We start from the raw sequence: 17,969 nt of genomic DNA on the forward strand, positions 1-17,969 counted from the left end.
ACGTCGGCATACGCTGGCTAAAACGTCAAGGTGTGACAGCGGCTTGATACTTCGATGTCGAGCTGCAGCCGATTAATAGGCTACGCCACGTGATCGTCGGCAATACGCTGCCGTGCTATGCATAAGTTAGACTATCGTTGGGCATCGGTTGTGAACGCCGACAACACGCTCAGCATTCGTTGATATAAGTTATGTATATGTTATCGAAACGTTCTGTGTACATTACTAATACGTTATGCAAACGTCAAACTCGTTATGAATACGTCCAAAACTGGAAAAAAAACATCAATAGTTCAGGGTACGCCAGCGTTTTACATACATTTTGATAACTTGCCATACGCTGGCTAAAACGTCAAGGTGTGACAGGGCCTTTAGCAATCATTTCCTTTGGACAATCATGAGGGAGGAAACAGAGTGCAAAGAAAATCATATAAGGAGTAAAAAATTAAATCGGCAGAAAGCTTGTCAGGGCGAAGTGACCATCTATTTATTTCATACACAAACATGGTGGAAGTTAATTTTTTCCTCCAACATTCCCATTCGTGAAATGCAACATGAAAGCACAATTTCAAATATAATCAAAGCCCTCCACCTCCAAACCACCTGCAGCTATAATAATAAATGTGTGCGTGTGTCCGTAACTCCAAAACCATGAAATCCAGCGGCCCAAAACTTTGCATGCATACTTAGGGAACTCCATGGGAATGCATGAATGAAAACTGGGTATTTGGTTTAATATAAACACCCTTTTTGAAGATACCGTAATTAATGGGGTACTCATCATGAAAAATGCCTGGTGTTTGCTTCATGTTTATGGTGGCTGGCTTGGGATCCCAAGGTCCTGAGTTTAAATCCTGCTTGGCTGTTGAATTATACCAGGTTGACTCAGCCTGTCATCCTTCTGAGGTCAGCAAAATGAGTACTAGCTTTCTGGGATGATCGAGCCATTTGAGTATCCTGCGTCGAGAGTGGCGACCCATCCAGGATTGTGTCCAACAGCCAAGAAGACTGCTTCGGCAGCACCGTTATGTACTGTACAGAATATGGTCCCAATGGCTGGATGGATCATGAAAAACCAAATCAAATAGAAGATCAAATACTGCATTGGGGTCATCAGAAGGAACCTGAATAAGTCAAGAGCAAAGATGGAGTCATCAGGAGGAACATGGATAGGATTTGGGTTTCAGCCGCTACTCCACTACCCTCAAATCAATCCAGGCGTAGCCAAGTGAGTCTTTCAGAAAAAATTCTGCAAGATTTCATTTCTCCATCGACAGACAGACAAAGCAAGATGAATAAAGAGTAAAAGAGATAAAGGAACAGAAAAACCTCTTCCCACTTCGCAGGGGTCTTAAACTGCCATTTTTTTGGCTTGCTCAAAAATGCCATGCCTTGGAACCACGATGTACTCTCACAGACTAATTTAAGTATATAATTGAAATCTATCTTCGGATTTCAAGGTCAGAGCATGTGGACAAATTAAATGTCAAAATCTGGAGTGAAATCTGAAAATTTTGGAAAATTAAAGATTCTTATAACAAAGTGAATTTACGTAGTTTTTTTTTTTTTGCAAGCAGGGCAGTGATCCCTCCTTCACCATATTTACACAAGAAAATGTGAAATTGCCAAAGCAGTGAACTTAACTTTTTCGACTGTGAGGATAATTGTATTGAGTGAAGAAAAGGTTAAGGAATGGATGTAGATTTCTTGCTCTCCCCCCCCCCCCCTTCCTCAACCCCCCTCTCTTCCTAGCACCCTCCTTCCTCACCCCTCTTCCTCTCTCTTGATCCCCATATATATATATATATATCTCTCTCTCTCTCTCTCTGTCTCTCTCTCTCTCTCTCTCTCTCTCTCTCTCTCTCTCTCTCTCTCTCTCTCTCTCTCTCTCTCTCTCTCTCTCTCTCTCTCTCTCTCTCTCTCTCTCTCTCTCTCTCTCTCTCTCTCTCTCGCTCTCTCTCTCTCTCTCTCTCTCTCTCTCCCCAACCTTCTTTCTCTCCCACCCTTTTCTCTCTTCATATTCCCTTCAGTAAAGCAACAGGTGGTATTTGCTCTTAATGTACTGTACATAATAAAGTGATCACTCCAAATCCCAAGGCAGTAAGTTAGGGATTGAGTGAAGTTAACATTCTCATTCTGATGTACCATACTCTATTACAAAGTGTCGGTGCTGCCAAAGCAGTTTCTTTGCAAGGGTTATACTGGGTGGTTTCCTCTTTCCTCCCCAGCAGTTGATACGTCAGGAATTTGTAATTTGTTTTAGAGTGTCGACGATAGCTCACCTTCTCTTCACAAAGGATACCACGGGATCTTTATCGTTCATCGAAGAATACTGGAAGACGGTACACCCGATTTAGCGTCCATCTGAGGTATGGCACACACACTGATGAACCAACCTTCCTGTGAAACACCTGGATGACAATTTATAGCAGGGTTGGGATTCAGACCGAAGCGAGACAGCTGAGAGGCGAGTGTGCACACCACTTGGTCTAGGCCATCCTGCCAGCCCTAAGTTAACATCGAGAAGTAAATACAGTTAAAGTACAATATTACTTTAAATAATGTTCATGTGTCCCAATGTTGAAGAGCTCGTCAACAGATGAATTAATGGTAGTTAAATGAGATAACTACTCAGGTTGTGTTAATGAGTGTGGGGGATCTCACAAAGAGATGCAAAGTGATGTTTTCATACAAAAACTAACATTTGTTAATTTTAAGGAAATCCATATTTGTGTTTCAATCGGTGCTTACAATGGTCGCAGTTTTATTTTTGTAAAACTTCCACTTGACCTCTTTCAATGATCGGGCTCCAGGAAACGTGCAGTTCAGCACAACATCATCTCCTTCTTCGATATACACGGCAAGTTGTGTGTTCGAGCCTGCACCCGACACGTCACAAAGCAAGTCACACACTGACAATTTGTTGTGTCTTTTATCTAACAACAATCTGTACACTGACAGTCATTGTTGATAACCATACTGTTTTATTACCTTCGCCACCGAAGGTGAAGGAGGTCATGTTTTCACCCCTGTCTGTTTGTTTGTTACTTGTAAAAAATTGAAGATTTTTCAAGTATTTTGGTCAGTCGATTTTGTTATCCTGTCTGTCTGTTTGCTTGTCTGTCGATCGGCTACAGGTCACAATTCCAAACCAATAGTCATGAAATTCTACCAAGATGTAGAGGTAGTCTCAACTGAGAAGTCTATTGGTTTTGAGGTCAAAGGTCAAGGGTCATCTTGCGGTCAAATTTCTAAAATCGTCATTTTTCATCCGATTGACTTGAAAGTTGAACAGGATTTTCATATCAGCTTACTGAATACAACCACCAATTATATTTGAGGTCAACAGAGACCAAAAGGTAAACATAGCCAAAGGTCAACAACTTCAGTGAGATTTCTAAAATCCTCAATTTTCACCCCATTGACTTGAAATTTGAAGAGGATTTGCATTTCAGGTTACTGAATTCAACCAATTACTTTTGAGGTCAACACAGGCCAAATTTCTAAAATTGTCAATTTTCATCCAATTGACTTGATTTGAGGAGTTGCATATTTGGTCATTGAATTCAACCACCCATTATTTTTGAGGTTAAATTTGTCTGATGGATTTTGCAAGTATCGTGCTCTGCATGACGTCTTTGTTGTCTGTTTGTTTGTGTGCAGGATATCTCAAAAAGTTGTGGACAGATTCGGATGAAATTTGGTGGGCAGTTTGGGTGTACGACAAGGACAAACTGATTAGATTTTGGTGATAATCCGAATCCGGATATGGATTGAGAATTATTTAATTTTTAAAGTGATCCTTCACCATTGAGAGATCGGGCCAAAAACAATACATAGCATGATATTGTTACGGATTTTAGAATCCGGTCTGATGAATGAATGCATCCATACATCCAGGTCCACAGACAGTTATTTCCTTAAATGCATGTTCAGATTAGCCCCATCCCCATGTCTAATGGGATCTTAAATGTGATGCGTTGAGAAGGGTAAAGGATAGATCCCCTCTCTTATGGGAAGCTTCTTTTTCTTTATGACAGACACGTTTACACACATTTCTTTCACGAGCTCTGGAGCCTGCCCCCATTCTTCCTCAGCGGCAATCTTTCATGAGCTCCGACGCCCGCCTTTTTTGGGAGCACACGGGTCGTCATGGGAACCACGCGCCAGTGGGGCGGGGTGAGCTTGGGGCGGACGGCACCCCGCGGAGACGGCCTGAAGATATAAAAAGAAGGGAGAGGTATGGTGAGGAGAGAAAGGAGGGGAAAAAGTGTTCTGAAGATAAAAGCGTGAGGAGAGGAAAAGCGAAAGGAGAGAGGAAAAAGCAAAGGGCGAGAGAAGCGACCAAGAAGCGGGTGTCTGACCAGCGCCGACGAGACAATTTGCCCTTCCCAGTGCTTCGGCAAGCGAGCGTGTGGTGCGCGTGTGGGTGTGAGCAGCCCGCCAACAAGTGAGGCACGGGTCGATCACCAACAACAACAGGGTCTAAACCCGCAACGGACGATCTCAGTGTGCTCCAGACTTCGAGTGGCGCTCAAGGCTGCCCCGTGAGAGGGTGCACGGCAAAGCTGGGTGCTGGCGATAGACGTGACACGTACGCATTTTCAGGACGTTTTCTCTTCACGGACGACTTTCTGTTGAGCGAGACGATTCTCCCCCTCCCCTTCCCCTGAATGATCGGTTTGGTACCCTTGTCTGTGTTTAGCTGTAAGTAAGTCAACCCCCGAGAAGCATCTGCTCTTTGTCTCTCTTGGCATTTTGATTGATTTTGCTTTGAAATTCATTATTTATTTTCCTCAGCAAATAAAAAGTTCTTTTAATTTATTTATTTTATTATTAATCAATTATTTGTCGATTTCCAACCTGTTCGTGTTTGTCCTTTTCTTCCATTGGTCTAGCATTGTCCGAACCGAGATAGACTGGGAGGTAATTACCACAGATTTGACCAAAAAAATCGTGGGCACACACCAGCGGTTAAAACGCTCGGCCGCCCTCATTAAAATCTAATCAGATAACATTGGTGCTTTGCCGAGGGCGTGCTCCCCGCTCAGGTAACCACGTGACCTCTAGTTAAACGGAATAATTAGACGGCAGACACTGGAACTCATGGTTGACTGGGTGGCGTTCGTGGTTTTAAAACAACCCCCGTACCGCTACGTCAATTGTGAGCGGTGGCCCCAGGTCCGGCTCTACCGAGGACAACCGGGGATGAAATCCCCCTGAGTGACAAGCTGGTGTCTCGGTACCTGTGGCCGCAACAATATTATCAAAATGTATTGTGCCCGATATGCTCTCCTGGATCAGGCATTGTGTGGCGAAGGTATGCGCTCGACCGAGTACTCTTCCAGTTCATAGACATGTCGTCACATGGCTTCATAGATGGACTGACCATGTTTTTCGTTTTTCATTCAAAACTTCAAAACATCTATATTTATTTGTAATTGCGCAGGAAGAGAAACATGAATTAGTAACATTGCAGCAAAAGGAAATTTGGAAATTTGAATACCCTCTTCCACCACCACGAGGTGGCACTACACGGTACACATTTCCATAGAGAATTTACAACCCCCCTGCCCCCCACTCCACCCTCGTGTGAGGCTACAGCCACAGAACCTATGTTACCCCGTACACAAAGTTGTATTTGTACCCCAAGTTTGGAGTTTGTAACTTAAAAGATGTGGCCCATGCGAGAGAGAGAGAGAGAGAAAGAGATGGCGAGAGAGAGAGAGAGAGAAAGAGATGGCGAGAGAGAGAGAGAGAGAAAGAGATGGCGAGAGAGAGAGAGAGAGAAAGAGATGGCGAGAGAGAGAGAGATGGCGAGAGAGAGAGAGAGAGAGAGATGGCGAGAGAGAGAGAGAGAGAAAGAGATGGCGAGAGAGAGATGGCGAGAGAGAGAGAGAGAGAGAGAAAGAAAGAGATAGAGAGAGAGAGAGAAAGAAAGAGATGGCGAGAGAGAGAGAAAGAAAGAGATGGCGAGAGAGAGAGAAAGAAAGAGATGGCGAGAGAGAGAGAAAGAAAGAGATGGCGAGAGAGAGAGAAAGAAAGAGATGGCGAGAGAGAGAGAAAGAAAGAGATGGCGAGAGAGAGAGAGAGAAAGAGAGAAAGAGAGAGAGAAAGAAAGAGAGAAAGAAAGAGAGAAAGAAAGAGAGAGAGAGAGAAAGAAAGAAAGAAAGAAAGAAAGAGAGAAAGAGAGAAAGAGAGAAAGAGAGAAAGAGAGAAAGAGAGAAAGAGAGAAAAAGAGAAAAAGAAAAAGAAAGAAAGAGAGAAAGAGAGAAAGAGAGAAAGAGAGAAAGAGAGAAAGAGAGAAAGAGAGAAAGAGAGAAAGAGAGAAAGAGAGAAAGAGAGAAAGAGAGAAAGAGAGAAAGAGAGAAAGAGAGAAAGAGAGAAAGAGAGAAAGAGAGAAAGAGAGAAAGAGAGAAAGAGAGAAAGAGAGAAAGAGAGAAAGAGAGAAAGAGAGAAAGAGAGAAAGAGAGAAAGAGAGAAAGAGAGAAAGAGAGAAAGAGAGAGAGAGAGAGAGAGAGAGAGAGAGAGAGAGAGAGAGAGAGAGAGAGAGAGAGAGAGAGAGAGAGAGAGAGAGAGAGAGAGAGAGAGAGAGAGAGAGAGAGAGAGAGATGGCGAGAGAGACTTTTATTACAAAAAAGTATAAAAGGTAAAAATTCAATACAACAAAGCAAAGGATTATATACAAGAGTGGAAAAAAGAAGAGAAGAAACCAATTCAATTTTCAAGTAATCGATAAAGCATTGATAACAATTTATACACAAGGAACACCCCCAAAAAATACATTAGAGAGAGGAGAAGATGATAAGAAGAGAGAAAGCAACACAGGCTCCACACGTACCGCCAGAGACTGAGCAACAGCCCCTTAACGTGCCAAGCGAGAGAGAGAGAGAGAGAGAGAGAGAGAGAGAGAGAGAGAGAGAGAGAGAGAGAGAGAGAGAGAGAGAGAGAGAGAGAGAGAGAGAGAGAGAGAGAGAGAGAGAGAGAGAGAGAGAGAGAGAGAGAGAGAGAGAGAGAGAGACAGAGAGAGACACAGACACTTTTGGCCTCTTGATTGTTTGAGATCATGATGTAACAAGAGAAGTTATACCAGTACAAGCAAATGCCTGAGCATTGCCCAACAAAGAAACAAGGTAAATTAAAACTTCAATGTAAGTACACCATCAACAAGTTCACATAAGGATGTGTTCACACACCACTGTTGTGAGAACAGTGTACAATCACTGGAATGAATTTCAAGGTGCACGCGTGCTGTGACCAAGGTTTTAAAGAGATAAACAACATCGGAAACAGAATCACAAACATCTTGAAGTTTGCGTTTCCTTGACATGTATATAGCAAGCTTCGCTTCAGAGGACAAATAATTTGCTAACAGGCACTCGTATTTACGCTGGTGGAAGATGCTAAAACCGTAAACAAAACCACAACAAGTAAAAGTTAGGCCGAGTCCCCGGATAGCACGTGATAAGACTGTAAAAAGGGGTGCCAACCTTGAGCAATCAATAAAAATGTGAAAAATAGTTTCTGTGGCACCGCAGAAGGGACACAATTCTGTGTTATCGGGAGATATACGATGAGATAAAACATTGGATGGTAAAATGTAATGTGCCAGTCGCCACTGCAAATCTCCGGAGCGCTTAGCAGTGGGTGCCTTGTACATAACATGCCAGTTGATCGAAGTAGAATGAGTGGTCTGAAGCATTCTCCCCCAATGTGCTTGTGGTTCCGCAGGTCTATCGGGAACAAGAGTTTTAACACACAAAGCGTAAACAGAAGATTTTTCCATCAATTTAAAGGAGGTGAAACCTTGAAAATGAAGCAAAAGCTCTGGAAAGGGATGTTGGGATAAAGAAAGGTTAGCTTCTACCTGTGGAATCCATTTCAGATTAGTTTGCTTGAAAAAGCGCAGAATCACAGAAAAGATTCTCCCAATAATTCGAATGGACCTCACTCCAGTGGCCACAGCGACGTCAGCAGCTGGCTTCCACTTATAAGGAGAAGGAGTTCTGAGATCTTTTACCTTCGTACATCCAGCATCAATAAACTTCTGCACAAGAATATAATTGCTGCAGACCCCTTCAAAAATGGGGTTTAAAAAGATAGGCTCATTTAAAAACATTTCCAGGGAGTAGTCATTGTTATTTCGGCGAACAGTGACTGTCTGCCATGCCTTCAGCATGCTTCTATAAAACAGGGGGACTGATGCTATATCAACTTTCTTGGTGTCAATAAGGAACAGTTGCTGATCGTAGCCGAGTTTCCCCGCCTGCCGAAGCAGGCAGTGAGCCAAGGCCTTCCACGAAACGTCCGTGTACAGCAGTCTGCGAAGCGAAAGGAGGCAGAAAGCCATCACCTTGCTGGTAATAGCAATCAGCCCCTGTCCTCCTTCAGAAACAGGCAGGTTTAACACACCAGGTTGGAGCCAATGCTTTCCTCCCCAAAAGAAGTCAATAAGAATTGATTGTAATTTTTTAAGAAACAAATCTGGGGGCTGCAGTGCTATAAAAACGTGCCAAAGCATTGATGCTGCAAGGTTGTTGATAACAAGGGTTCGGCCCCGATAGGAGAGTTGACAAAGTAAGCCCTTCCACTTTCGTAAACGTCTCTCAGTTTTAATTATTAGAGATTCCCAGTTTTATAAAATGAAGTTCTCAGTTCCAAGAAAGACGCCTAGGTAAAGAATTCCATCCCTTTCCCATTTAAGTTTCTCGGGAAGAGTCGGAGGAATGGCGCCATTTTGTGGACCAAGATGGAGAGCTCTGCTTTTTCCCCAGTTCACTTTTGTGGAACTTGCCAAACCAAATTCATGAATGCAACGGACCAAGGCTGAGACGTCCTCAATCGAGCGAACGATTGCACAAAGATCATCTGCATAAGCAATCACTTTAAACGGGTTCGCCATTGGTTGAGGAAGGAAACCAAGAAGACGTGCACGCAACCGAACGAGCAAAGGCTCAATCGCAAGAGAGTACAGGAGGCCAGAAAGAGGGCACCCTTGACGAATGCCTCTATTAACCGGGAAAGGGGGACATAAAATGTTGTTAACCTTTAAGAGACTAAAAGTGTTGTTATACAGTAACTGCACATGAGAGATAAAATTTTCCCCAAAACCAAACCCCCGTAAAACAGAGAAAAGATAAAAATGATCAATGGTATCAAAGGCCTTTTCTTGATCTAAGAACACCAACCCGACATTTCTTTGCTCAAGAGAACAGATGTCAATTATATCACGCACAATGAAGATACTGTCATGAATTGTCCTCTTCGGGACACAGTAAGACTGATCTGGGTGTACGATCTCCTCGATTATGGCTTTAAGGCGGTTGGCAAGGGCCTTGGAAAATATTTTGTAGTCTGCACAGAGTAATGAGATGGGACGCCAGTTGTGTGGTTGCTGAAGGTCTCCTTTTTGGGGATAAGGGCGAGGACAGCCCCCCGGCAGCTTAATGGCAGTGAGCCTGATCGTCGACCGTCGATTATAACCTCAAGTAGTTCTGGTCCGAGGAGGTCCCAAAGGTTTTATAAAATTCCGCAGGAATTCCATCCAGGCCGGAGGCCTTACCCGAGGGTAGAGTTTGAAGAGCAGCTTGGAGTTCCTCCAAAGTTACTTCCTTGTCCATTTGTAGAACTGCAGATTTTGACAAGGTAGGTAAGGAAGAAGTCAGCACTGTTACCATTTTGTTGTCAATTTTCGGAGCATGATAAAGTTCAGTAAAGTAGTGTCTGAGTGAGGCTCTGACATCTTTTTGATTGTGTGTTATCCTTCCTTCCTTTGTCCTTACTGAAGTTATCTGCTGACTTCTCTTTGTTTGATCTTCCAGTCCAAAAAAGAACTTAGAGGAGGTGTCCAGGTAACACAAATTCTCCAGTCGGAGATGAATCAGCGCTCCTCTGGCTTGCTTTGCACAAAGTCCAGCAAGAAGAGCTTTTTTCTTCGCCAGCAAGAGGTTGGTTCTTTCATGATTTGAGGCCAAGAGGTTGGTCTGCAAATATAATATTTCTTTGGCAAGTAAGGATTGAAGGGCAGAGTCATATTTGGTGTGGTAGGCTCCATATTGTTGGCAAAAGGATCTTATTTGCACTTTGACGTTGTCCCACCATTTTCCAAGGCAGGGGAAGGAAGTTTTACGTTGGAGCAAGGCTCTCCAGAACACACCAAAGGCATCGACAAACAGTTGGTCATCCAAGAGGCTTGCGTTGAAGGTCCAGTAGGCAGCACCACGATTCCGAACTGGTTGGTGAATCCGAAGTGCGACCATGTGATGGTCTGAGAAGCCGCTCAGAATAATGTCCATATTGCTCACAACATTTAAAAAGGTACTGTTGATGTAGAAACGGTCCAATCTTGCAAGTGATACGTGGCCTTTTGAACACCGACTCCACGTGTATTGGCGGAGAGAAAGATTGCGGATTCTCCACACATCAACCAGAGAAAACTTGGACAAGGCTCTCAACAAAGGCGCTGCGCTTGCTGGGTGCGGCTCCTCTCCATTACGATCAATGGTGGGGTCCATCGTGCAGTTAAAATCTTCACCCAAGCAGACAAGTCCATCAAAATCAATGTGTACAAGAGACGTTTCTAAGTGTGTGTAAAAGGCGAGTCTCTCCGTGCTATCGCTAGGTGCGTAGACATTCAGTACGGTGTGTTTAAAGCCATTATGCGTGAAGGTGAGTGAAATCAAATACCCTTTGATAATCTCATTAAAAACAACACTGGGACTGCAAAAGGAAGGTTGTAAATAAACAGCCACCCCAGCCCTTGGGTGTTCCAGACTACTAAAAAACCATTTTCCCCTCATTGTCCTTTGCCATTCACTTGCACAAGAGGAGCTGCATCTTGTTTCTTGCAAAAGCAAAACATCAATGTGATTTGTCTCAACAAACTGTTTAACTTCTGCTTTACGGATAGAGGAGCGTCCCCCATTAATATTTAAACTCGCTATAGAGAAGGCCATAGGCTAACACAGAGTTAGGGTGTGTCAAAAACTTAGTCTCTCTGTGTCTGCAGCTCATTCTTTGCTTTGAGGATGCATTTCCGGAGTCGATACACTTGTGATTCCGTCACACCAAGCTGTCCGGCTTTGAGGAGCAAAAGCTTCGCAGAGATTATAAAGCCGGATAAGTCAGGGAAAAAGTTTTTAATTTTAACATGTTTCTTGCGAAAGGTGTCATGAAGAAACTTTATGATATCGGCAGGTGGAACACTGGTAACACTCTCCGAATCTTGGGAAACTGGATCATTCCATGCTTCAGCACTGCCACAAGAAGCAAGTGATGAGTCCCCGTCCGAATCATAATCCGAGTACTGATTGGTGTCCATTACATTATCGTTATGCTCCAAAGATGGAGCTGATGGTTTAATAAGGGAAGCCTCACATTCCGCTTCCAAAGGGAGAGAAGGAGTCGGGGAAGGAAGAGTGGAGGGAGGAGGAGTGGGGGGAGGTGGAGTAGGGGGAGGTGGAGTGGGGGGAGGTGGAATAGGGGGAGGTGGAATAGGGGAGGTGGAATAGGGGAGGTGGAGGGTGGGAAGAGGAAGAAGATTAGAAGTGGGAGGCGAGGAGGAGGAGGAGTGGGAGGGTGAAGAAAACGGGGAGGAGGAAGAATACTAATGGAAGGAACGTTATATTCCGCTTGAGATGAACCTGGTGTTTCACTAGTTGAAGCTTTACACCCTGATTCAACCAGGTTTGGAGTAATTGGTGACTTAGAAACGGTACACATTTCACTGTTGGTCTTTTCAGGGAGGGGGGTTACAGTGGATTCGGTGTTAATATCCAAGGTGCCTGTGACTATGGGAGTGGTCACGTGTGCTCCCTGCTGCACAAAACCAATCTCCTCCTCATGTTCACTAACCCCACCGACAAAAAAGTCATCATCCTCTGGAGCAATTACATCAAATCGATTTTTCGTTTTAAAAAGAGCATCTATTGTTGCTTCCAAACACGAGTCATTATTCTCGGCAGCCGGCGCCATCTTTTTTGCACAGCTCGCCGTCACATCTTGACTATTGTTATCATTTAAATGCTTCAATTTATGTTTCCTTTTTGAAGGAACAACGGTGAAGCTTTCCTCATCCGCGAGGGGGGGATTTACCTCCACTTTCGACGGCCCAGGCAGATTGTTCGAGTTTGAAGCGACGTTCCCAACTCTAGATATACCACTATTCGTCTCGATGGGTTCGACCATACTAGATATTCCACTTAATATATTCTTGGGGCAATCGCTTTTTAAATGTCCCGATTCACCACAGATAAAACAAGTTGTGGTCTCCGTCGCAATATAAATCTGGTAATTGCGGTTTTTATTTTTTAAAGTCATAACTGCATTGAGCGATTGAGCGTTGTTTTTTAGAATGATATAGCAATGACGTCGGAACGACATGATGTGGCGAACCGAAGCGTCAGAGCGGAGACGAAGTGGAATCATGGAGATTCGTGACACAACTGTGCCAAAAACGCTTAATGCAGCTACAATCTCCTCACTCGAGAAGAAGGGCGGGATGTTGGACAGTGTTAATTTTACCGCCATCGTATCGAGATAACTAACGTTAACGAAGACGTCTGGCGGTACGGATAGACCGGTTTCGACCGCCTGAGCCACGTGTCGCTCCTCCGACAAGAAAACCACGACACGTTGGCTCATTTTCGAAGCGGCGAGAACATTCTCGATTCCTACGAGCTCTCCCAGAGCCATCACCACGTTCTCAACACTAACTCCATCAGGTGGAGTAATTGTCACTCCATTTTTCCGAGTGAGTGACTCGTACACACTATTGTGCAAACGTCCGTTTGCCATAGCTTAAAGCAAAAGAAGAGAAGTTTAAGTTTAACAAAGGAAAACCGTCACAAGCAACCAGCAAGTGGGGTCAAATGAAGTATAAGGGAAAAGAAGAGTATAAGGAAGAAGCTAAACCACCGATAAACGGCAGGCCTATGAAAACAAGGCAGATGAAAAAGTAGGCCCAGAAACCCGAAGGTTTCAAGGAAAACCCACAAAGCACCGACCGTGTGCGCTCTCCCTCTCTCTCTCGTCTCAGCAGGAAGGGAAACAGGGAAAAAAACTCCACAAACACGTACGGGGACACAGAGGGAAGCGAAATAGGGACAGGAACAACACCAACACAGCACAGTACTCACAGCTGCACACACGGAGCCGCCATGATGCCACACCCATGCACGACTCACCAACGACCAGCAGGGGGCGAGAGAGAGAGAGAGAGAGAGAGAGAGAGAGAGAGAGAGAGAGAGAGAGAGAGAGAGAGAGAGAGAGAGAGAGAGAGAGAGAGAGAGAGAGAGAGAGAGAGAGAGAGAGAGAGAGAGAGAGAGAGAGAGAGAGAGATAGAGAGAGAGAGAGAGAGAGAGAGAGAGAGAGAGAGATGGCGAGGGAGGGGAGATGGCGAGGGAGATGGCGAGGGAGATGGCGAGGGAGATGGCGAGGGAGATGGCGAGGGAGAGGGCGAGGGAGAGGGCGAGAGAGAGACAGAGACAGAGACAGAGACAGAGACAGAGACAGAGACAGAGACAGAGACAGAGACAGAGACAGAGACAGAGCCATTTATATAAACGAGCAGAGTACCCCGCCCGATGGGTGATCTTGTTCCAAGCATGTAACGCGTTCTTCTGACTCATACCTTTATTCGGGTGGTGTATAGGCAACTGACAGCACTGTGTCGGCCAAAAACAAAAACAAAAAACATGAAGTTATGTGCATGAAGCAAAAACATATCTACTGCTTATAATTCAAAACACCTCACGGCAATGGAAAACGTGGGGACTGGAATACTGTACTGGACTGTAGATGGTGGAGACTTGTAATCAATCCATTGGGACCATACTCTGTGCAGAGCGTTGGTGTTTCCCAAGCAGTCTCCTTGGCTATAGACTTGTAATACCCTCCCCCATATGGAGGTGGCACTTCACGATAACATTTACATGGAGAATTTGGGTCCTCGAGGTCTTTTGGGTCCATCCATCCATTGGGACCAAACTCTGTGCAGAGCATCGGTGCTGCTGAAGCAGTCTCCTTGGCTATTGGGCACAATCCTGGACGGGTTGCCACTTCGACGCAGATTACTCGAATGGCTGCTCTGGATCTTTTGGGTGTTCGGGGTCCCTGGAGTCTTTTGGGTCCTCAGGGTCTTTTCGGTACTTGGGGTATTTTAGGTGTATTGGTTTCTCTAGGTCTTCAGGGTATTTTGAGTCCTCAGTGTCTTTTGTGTCTTGTGGATCTTCAGGGTCTTTTGGGGCTTATTTTGGATCTTTTGCTTTTCAGGGTCTTTTGTGCCTTTGGGGTGTTTGGGGTATTTTGGGTGTTTGGCGTATTTTGGGTCTTTTGTGTGTTTAGGGTTTTCAGGGTTATTTAGGTCTTCGGGGGGGGGAAGGGGGGGTTGGGTCATCTGTGCACTTTGGGTAAAGCATTTCATGTTAAAATTGTGGGTAACATCAGGTCAGCTGTCCAGCCAATGGGTGAAGAGCAGAAACACACACACACACACACACACACACACACACACACACACACACACACACACACACACACACACACACACACACACACACACACACACACACACACACACACACACACACACACACGAAGAGCCCCATTATATTGAGATAGAAGAGGTTGTGAGTTTAAACTTCCATTAACCTCCAAGCAACACAGCGATTAATGGAAAAAGCAATGCAGCTAAAGTTAAGGCAACAAATAAAGAAGGCTTATGAGATGGATATGGAGATCTTACCATGTGATGCAGAGAGCGCAAACACCACGAGGAGACCGAACAACAAGTAATGCTGGACAATCATTGCTCACCGAAGCTGCGCCAGTTTAGGTTCGAGTTCACCCCCGGAGTGTGGCGGACCGTTAAATTGAATCACGAACAAGGCGTCGATTTGTGAGAAAACTGCAGAGCTGTATTAACCGCTGAACACAACACACAACGTGGCGAGACCACAACACAACAACACCGACGGCTCGGACCTGCGCACACCACTCAGGCGTGGCCAGGCCACGTCACTCTCCCTGATGGTTCATCTGTTCATCAGGATCAGGCGAACTGGTAAAGGGTCAAATCTGGCTGATTGGTCCCACTCACGGTGGCCAAGCTTCAATGTGGCATCATTTGAAAGGTTATCTATTCAGAATTTGATTTTTTTCCCTGGGAGCACTCTGTACATCGTCGCATAGGCTCGAGAGAAGCTGTTTAAAGATGGTGATTATCTGGGGAGAAATGTTTGATAAAAGTGTTTAAAATTGGTAAAAGCACATTTTCTAGATATGTCAACACAGGCTGCATGTTTGGGGGCAGATTCACGACACGGTACATTGTTTGTTTAAAAAAGAAATAAATTGTAAGGTCAAATTATATATTTACTCCCAAAGGGACGTGGCGTTTCCAGACAACGTGGGGTCCATCCTCCCACCACTTGCCCTCCCTCATCCCACCACCACCCCTTCTCCTCTCTTCAGTCTCCACCCCACCACCTCCCCTCCTTACTCCCTCCCCTTCCCTTCCCCTCCTTACTCCCTCCCCTTCCCTTCCCCTCCTCCCTCCCCTCCCCTTCTCCTCCTCCCCTCTTCCCCTCCTCCCCCCTCAGTGCCCCATGCACCGCACAACACCGCGGGTCCCAAAGCAGGCGGGTGGTTTCTGAACTTTGTCCGTCGATCGATGTATTTTTCGAGCGACATGGAAAACAAGCTGATTGGTAATGGGACATATTGGTAAACATGCAAAATCAAAAAATGTCGCTAATTTCTCAACATCTTCAGATTTCACTCCAGATTTCAACACTTATTTAGTCTATTAGATCCGATCCTCAAAGCTAAAATAATATTTCGATGATATACTTTAATTAGTCCGTGAGAGTAGGTCGTGTAAAATCGCATCATATATGAAATGCATGAAATCGCTTCAAGCTCCAAAATTGAAAACTATAGAACTTACAAAGAGATGTACACAGTGACTCGTGGGTATGTAAATGAGGCATTCGATGATATCAGTGAGGGAAAGAAAAAAAAATGTTTGAACGCTTTATCGTTGAGAGTGCGGCCTGTTCCAAGTCAAGGAATTTTTGAGCATGCCAAACAAAATGGCGGATTTTAAGGCCCAGGTGGCCTACGAAGATGGCGTGTCGCCGTCTTGGTCAGCCTTTTGTTGTTGCGATGAATCTTGCGGATCCAGTGACGTGCTGCCATTCTGGTGGGACAGTAGTTGGTATCATCCACTCTCAGTCCACCGCACTGTTGCTTCTTTGAGCCTTTTCTACAGATATTACCACAGAATGTTCTCTGAGGTTCTCTCACCGGTTGTTCTACCTGAGCATACTTTGAGTCGCTCATCACGTTTGGCAGTTTCTTCCCATCCAGACACTGCATCTGTCCCGAGGAGTAAGACTATGAGGTATTCTCGTTTTTTTTCCCCCGCACAGCATCACTTTGGAACAGTGTACTGTTGTAGTAATCAACAATAGACCTTTTCGATCGGCTTTATTCTCACAAAACCCATACGCATATCTACAATAAAAATATACATAGGGTAAGAATAACAAAATACAATAACTAGTTTACATAATACTGAAGGCAAATACCACAAACACATCACATAATAACGAAGTTAAACTCCATACTCTAACACCAATTACATTCCTCAGAGTACATTATTCCTAATATAGTATATAACATACCATTACTGTTCCACCTTGACTTTCCACGGAGTACGTGGTGTACGTGTCAACACCAGCCATTGTCCTTCATATACAGTGATGCCACATCCGCCCAATTACCGTTGCCGCTAATTACAGTACGGCACTTCATTATCACAACATTTACCTTTTGGCTTTGTGGTGGGTGACATCTCATTCGCCCTCCCCCGCCCCCGCCCCCCCCCCCAAAAAAGAAAAAATAACCCCCCCAAAATAAACACACACGTTCTAGATATGTTTTTATCACTATAATCATCGTGATAATGTTTGGGATCTCAATGTTTTGACTTCCATACAAATATATTAAACCATTAATTTCACAAATCTGTATCGTCATCGTCATCACAGTCATCTTCATCACAGTCATCTTCATCACAGTCATCTTCATCACAGTCGTCTTCATCACAGTCGTCTTCATCACAGTCATCTTCATCACAGTCATCTTCATCACAGTCATCTTCATCACAGTCGTCTTCATCACAGTCATCACTTCATCACCACAGTCATCTTCATCACTGTCATCTTCATCACAGTCATCTTCATCACAGTCATCTTCATCACAGTCATCTTCATCACAGTCATCTTCATCACAGTCATCACTTCATCACCACAGTCATCACTTCATCACCACAGTCATCACTTCCTCACCACAGTCATCACTTCCTCACCACAGTCATCACTTCCTCACCACAGTCATCACTTCATCACCACTGTCATGTTTTTATTATCAAAAAGTCATTCAAAATCAAGCTCTTCAATTGCAGGGTCTTCCTCCATCAGTTGTGGTTCATTGTGGTCTTGTGGTTGGTTATCACAATGTTTCAGCTAACATAATTATGAACATTTCAGGTTATTGATCAAACATGTACAATGAGGAAGTTGACAATCTTGAACAGTTGCAGGCTCGGAGTTCCAGTATGGCGTCAAGTGCAGGTGCTTAATCCAACCAGTCACTTTCCAGTTCTTCTCCACCACCTTGCATTTGAATCTTCAATCCTTGGCCCTTGGATGATGGTGCAGTGTGACTAGTTTCGAGACTTCTTCTCGAAACAGCTGTTTGATCATTGACCCGAAGCACATGCTCATGAAGGGCGTCCGCACAAGGAGAGGGTTTATGTGGTTCAACACAACCCTTATTCGTGCTAAATATACTGTTGCGAATTCGCGCCCGCCGGCATGCGGACGGCCACGTAACTCGAATCTCGGCACGTCGCCCACCGGACGGACAATTCTGTCGTGACCCTCTCGGACCAACGCCGGGAGCTA

General features: G+C 44.6%; 1 protein-coding gene across 4 annotated transcripts in view; it reads right to left on the minus strand.

Annotated features, from left to right (window-relative positions):
- The window catches only part of LOC147013170 (uncharacterized), a 48,981-nt gene extending 33,953 nt beyond the window's left edge, over window positions 1–15,028 (minus strand). The window contains exons 1-4 of one of the 4 annotated variants that reach the window (XM_085854811.1): window positions 14,744–15,024; window positions 4,055–4,215; window positions 2,752–2,879; window positions 2,283–2,364 (exon numbers count right to left, since the gene is read on the minus strand). Coding sequence is in view for 2 of the 4 variants with exons in the window: in XM_085854808.1 (XP_085710934.1) it covers window positions 2,752–2,879; window positions 14,744–14,807 (192 nt within the window). In the remaining 2 variants the exon portion in view is untranslated. Of the gene's footprint in view, window positions 1–2,282; window positions 2,365–2,751; window positions 2,880–4,054; window positions 4,216–13,630; window positions 13,665–14,743 lie in introns of all 4 variants that reach the window. The other 3 variants (XM_085854809.1, XM_085854810.1, XM_085854808.1) reach the window with 3 other exon arrangements.
- Window positions 15,029–17,969: the final 2,941 nt, after the last annotated feature.

This window comes from Eptatretus burgeri, chromosome 14, assembly GCF_056783735.1.
Source record: "Eptatretus burgeri isolate ZD-2024b chromosome 14, Ebu_testis_v1, whole genome shotgun sequence".
NCBI classification, from domain to species: domain Eukaryota; kingdom Metazoa; phylum Chordata; class Myxini; order Myxiniformes; family Myxinidae; genus Eptatretus; species Eptatretus burgeri.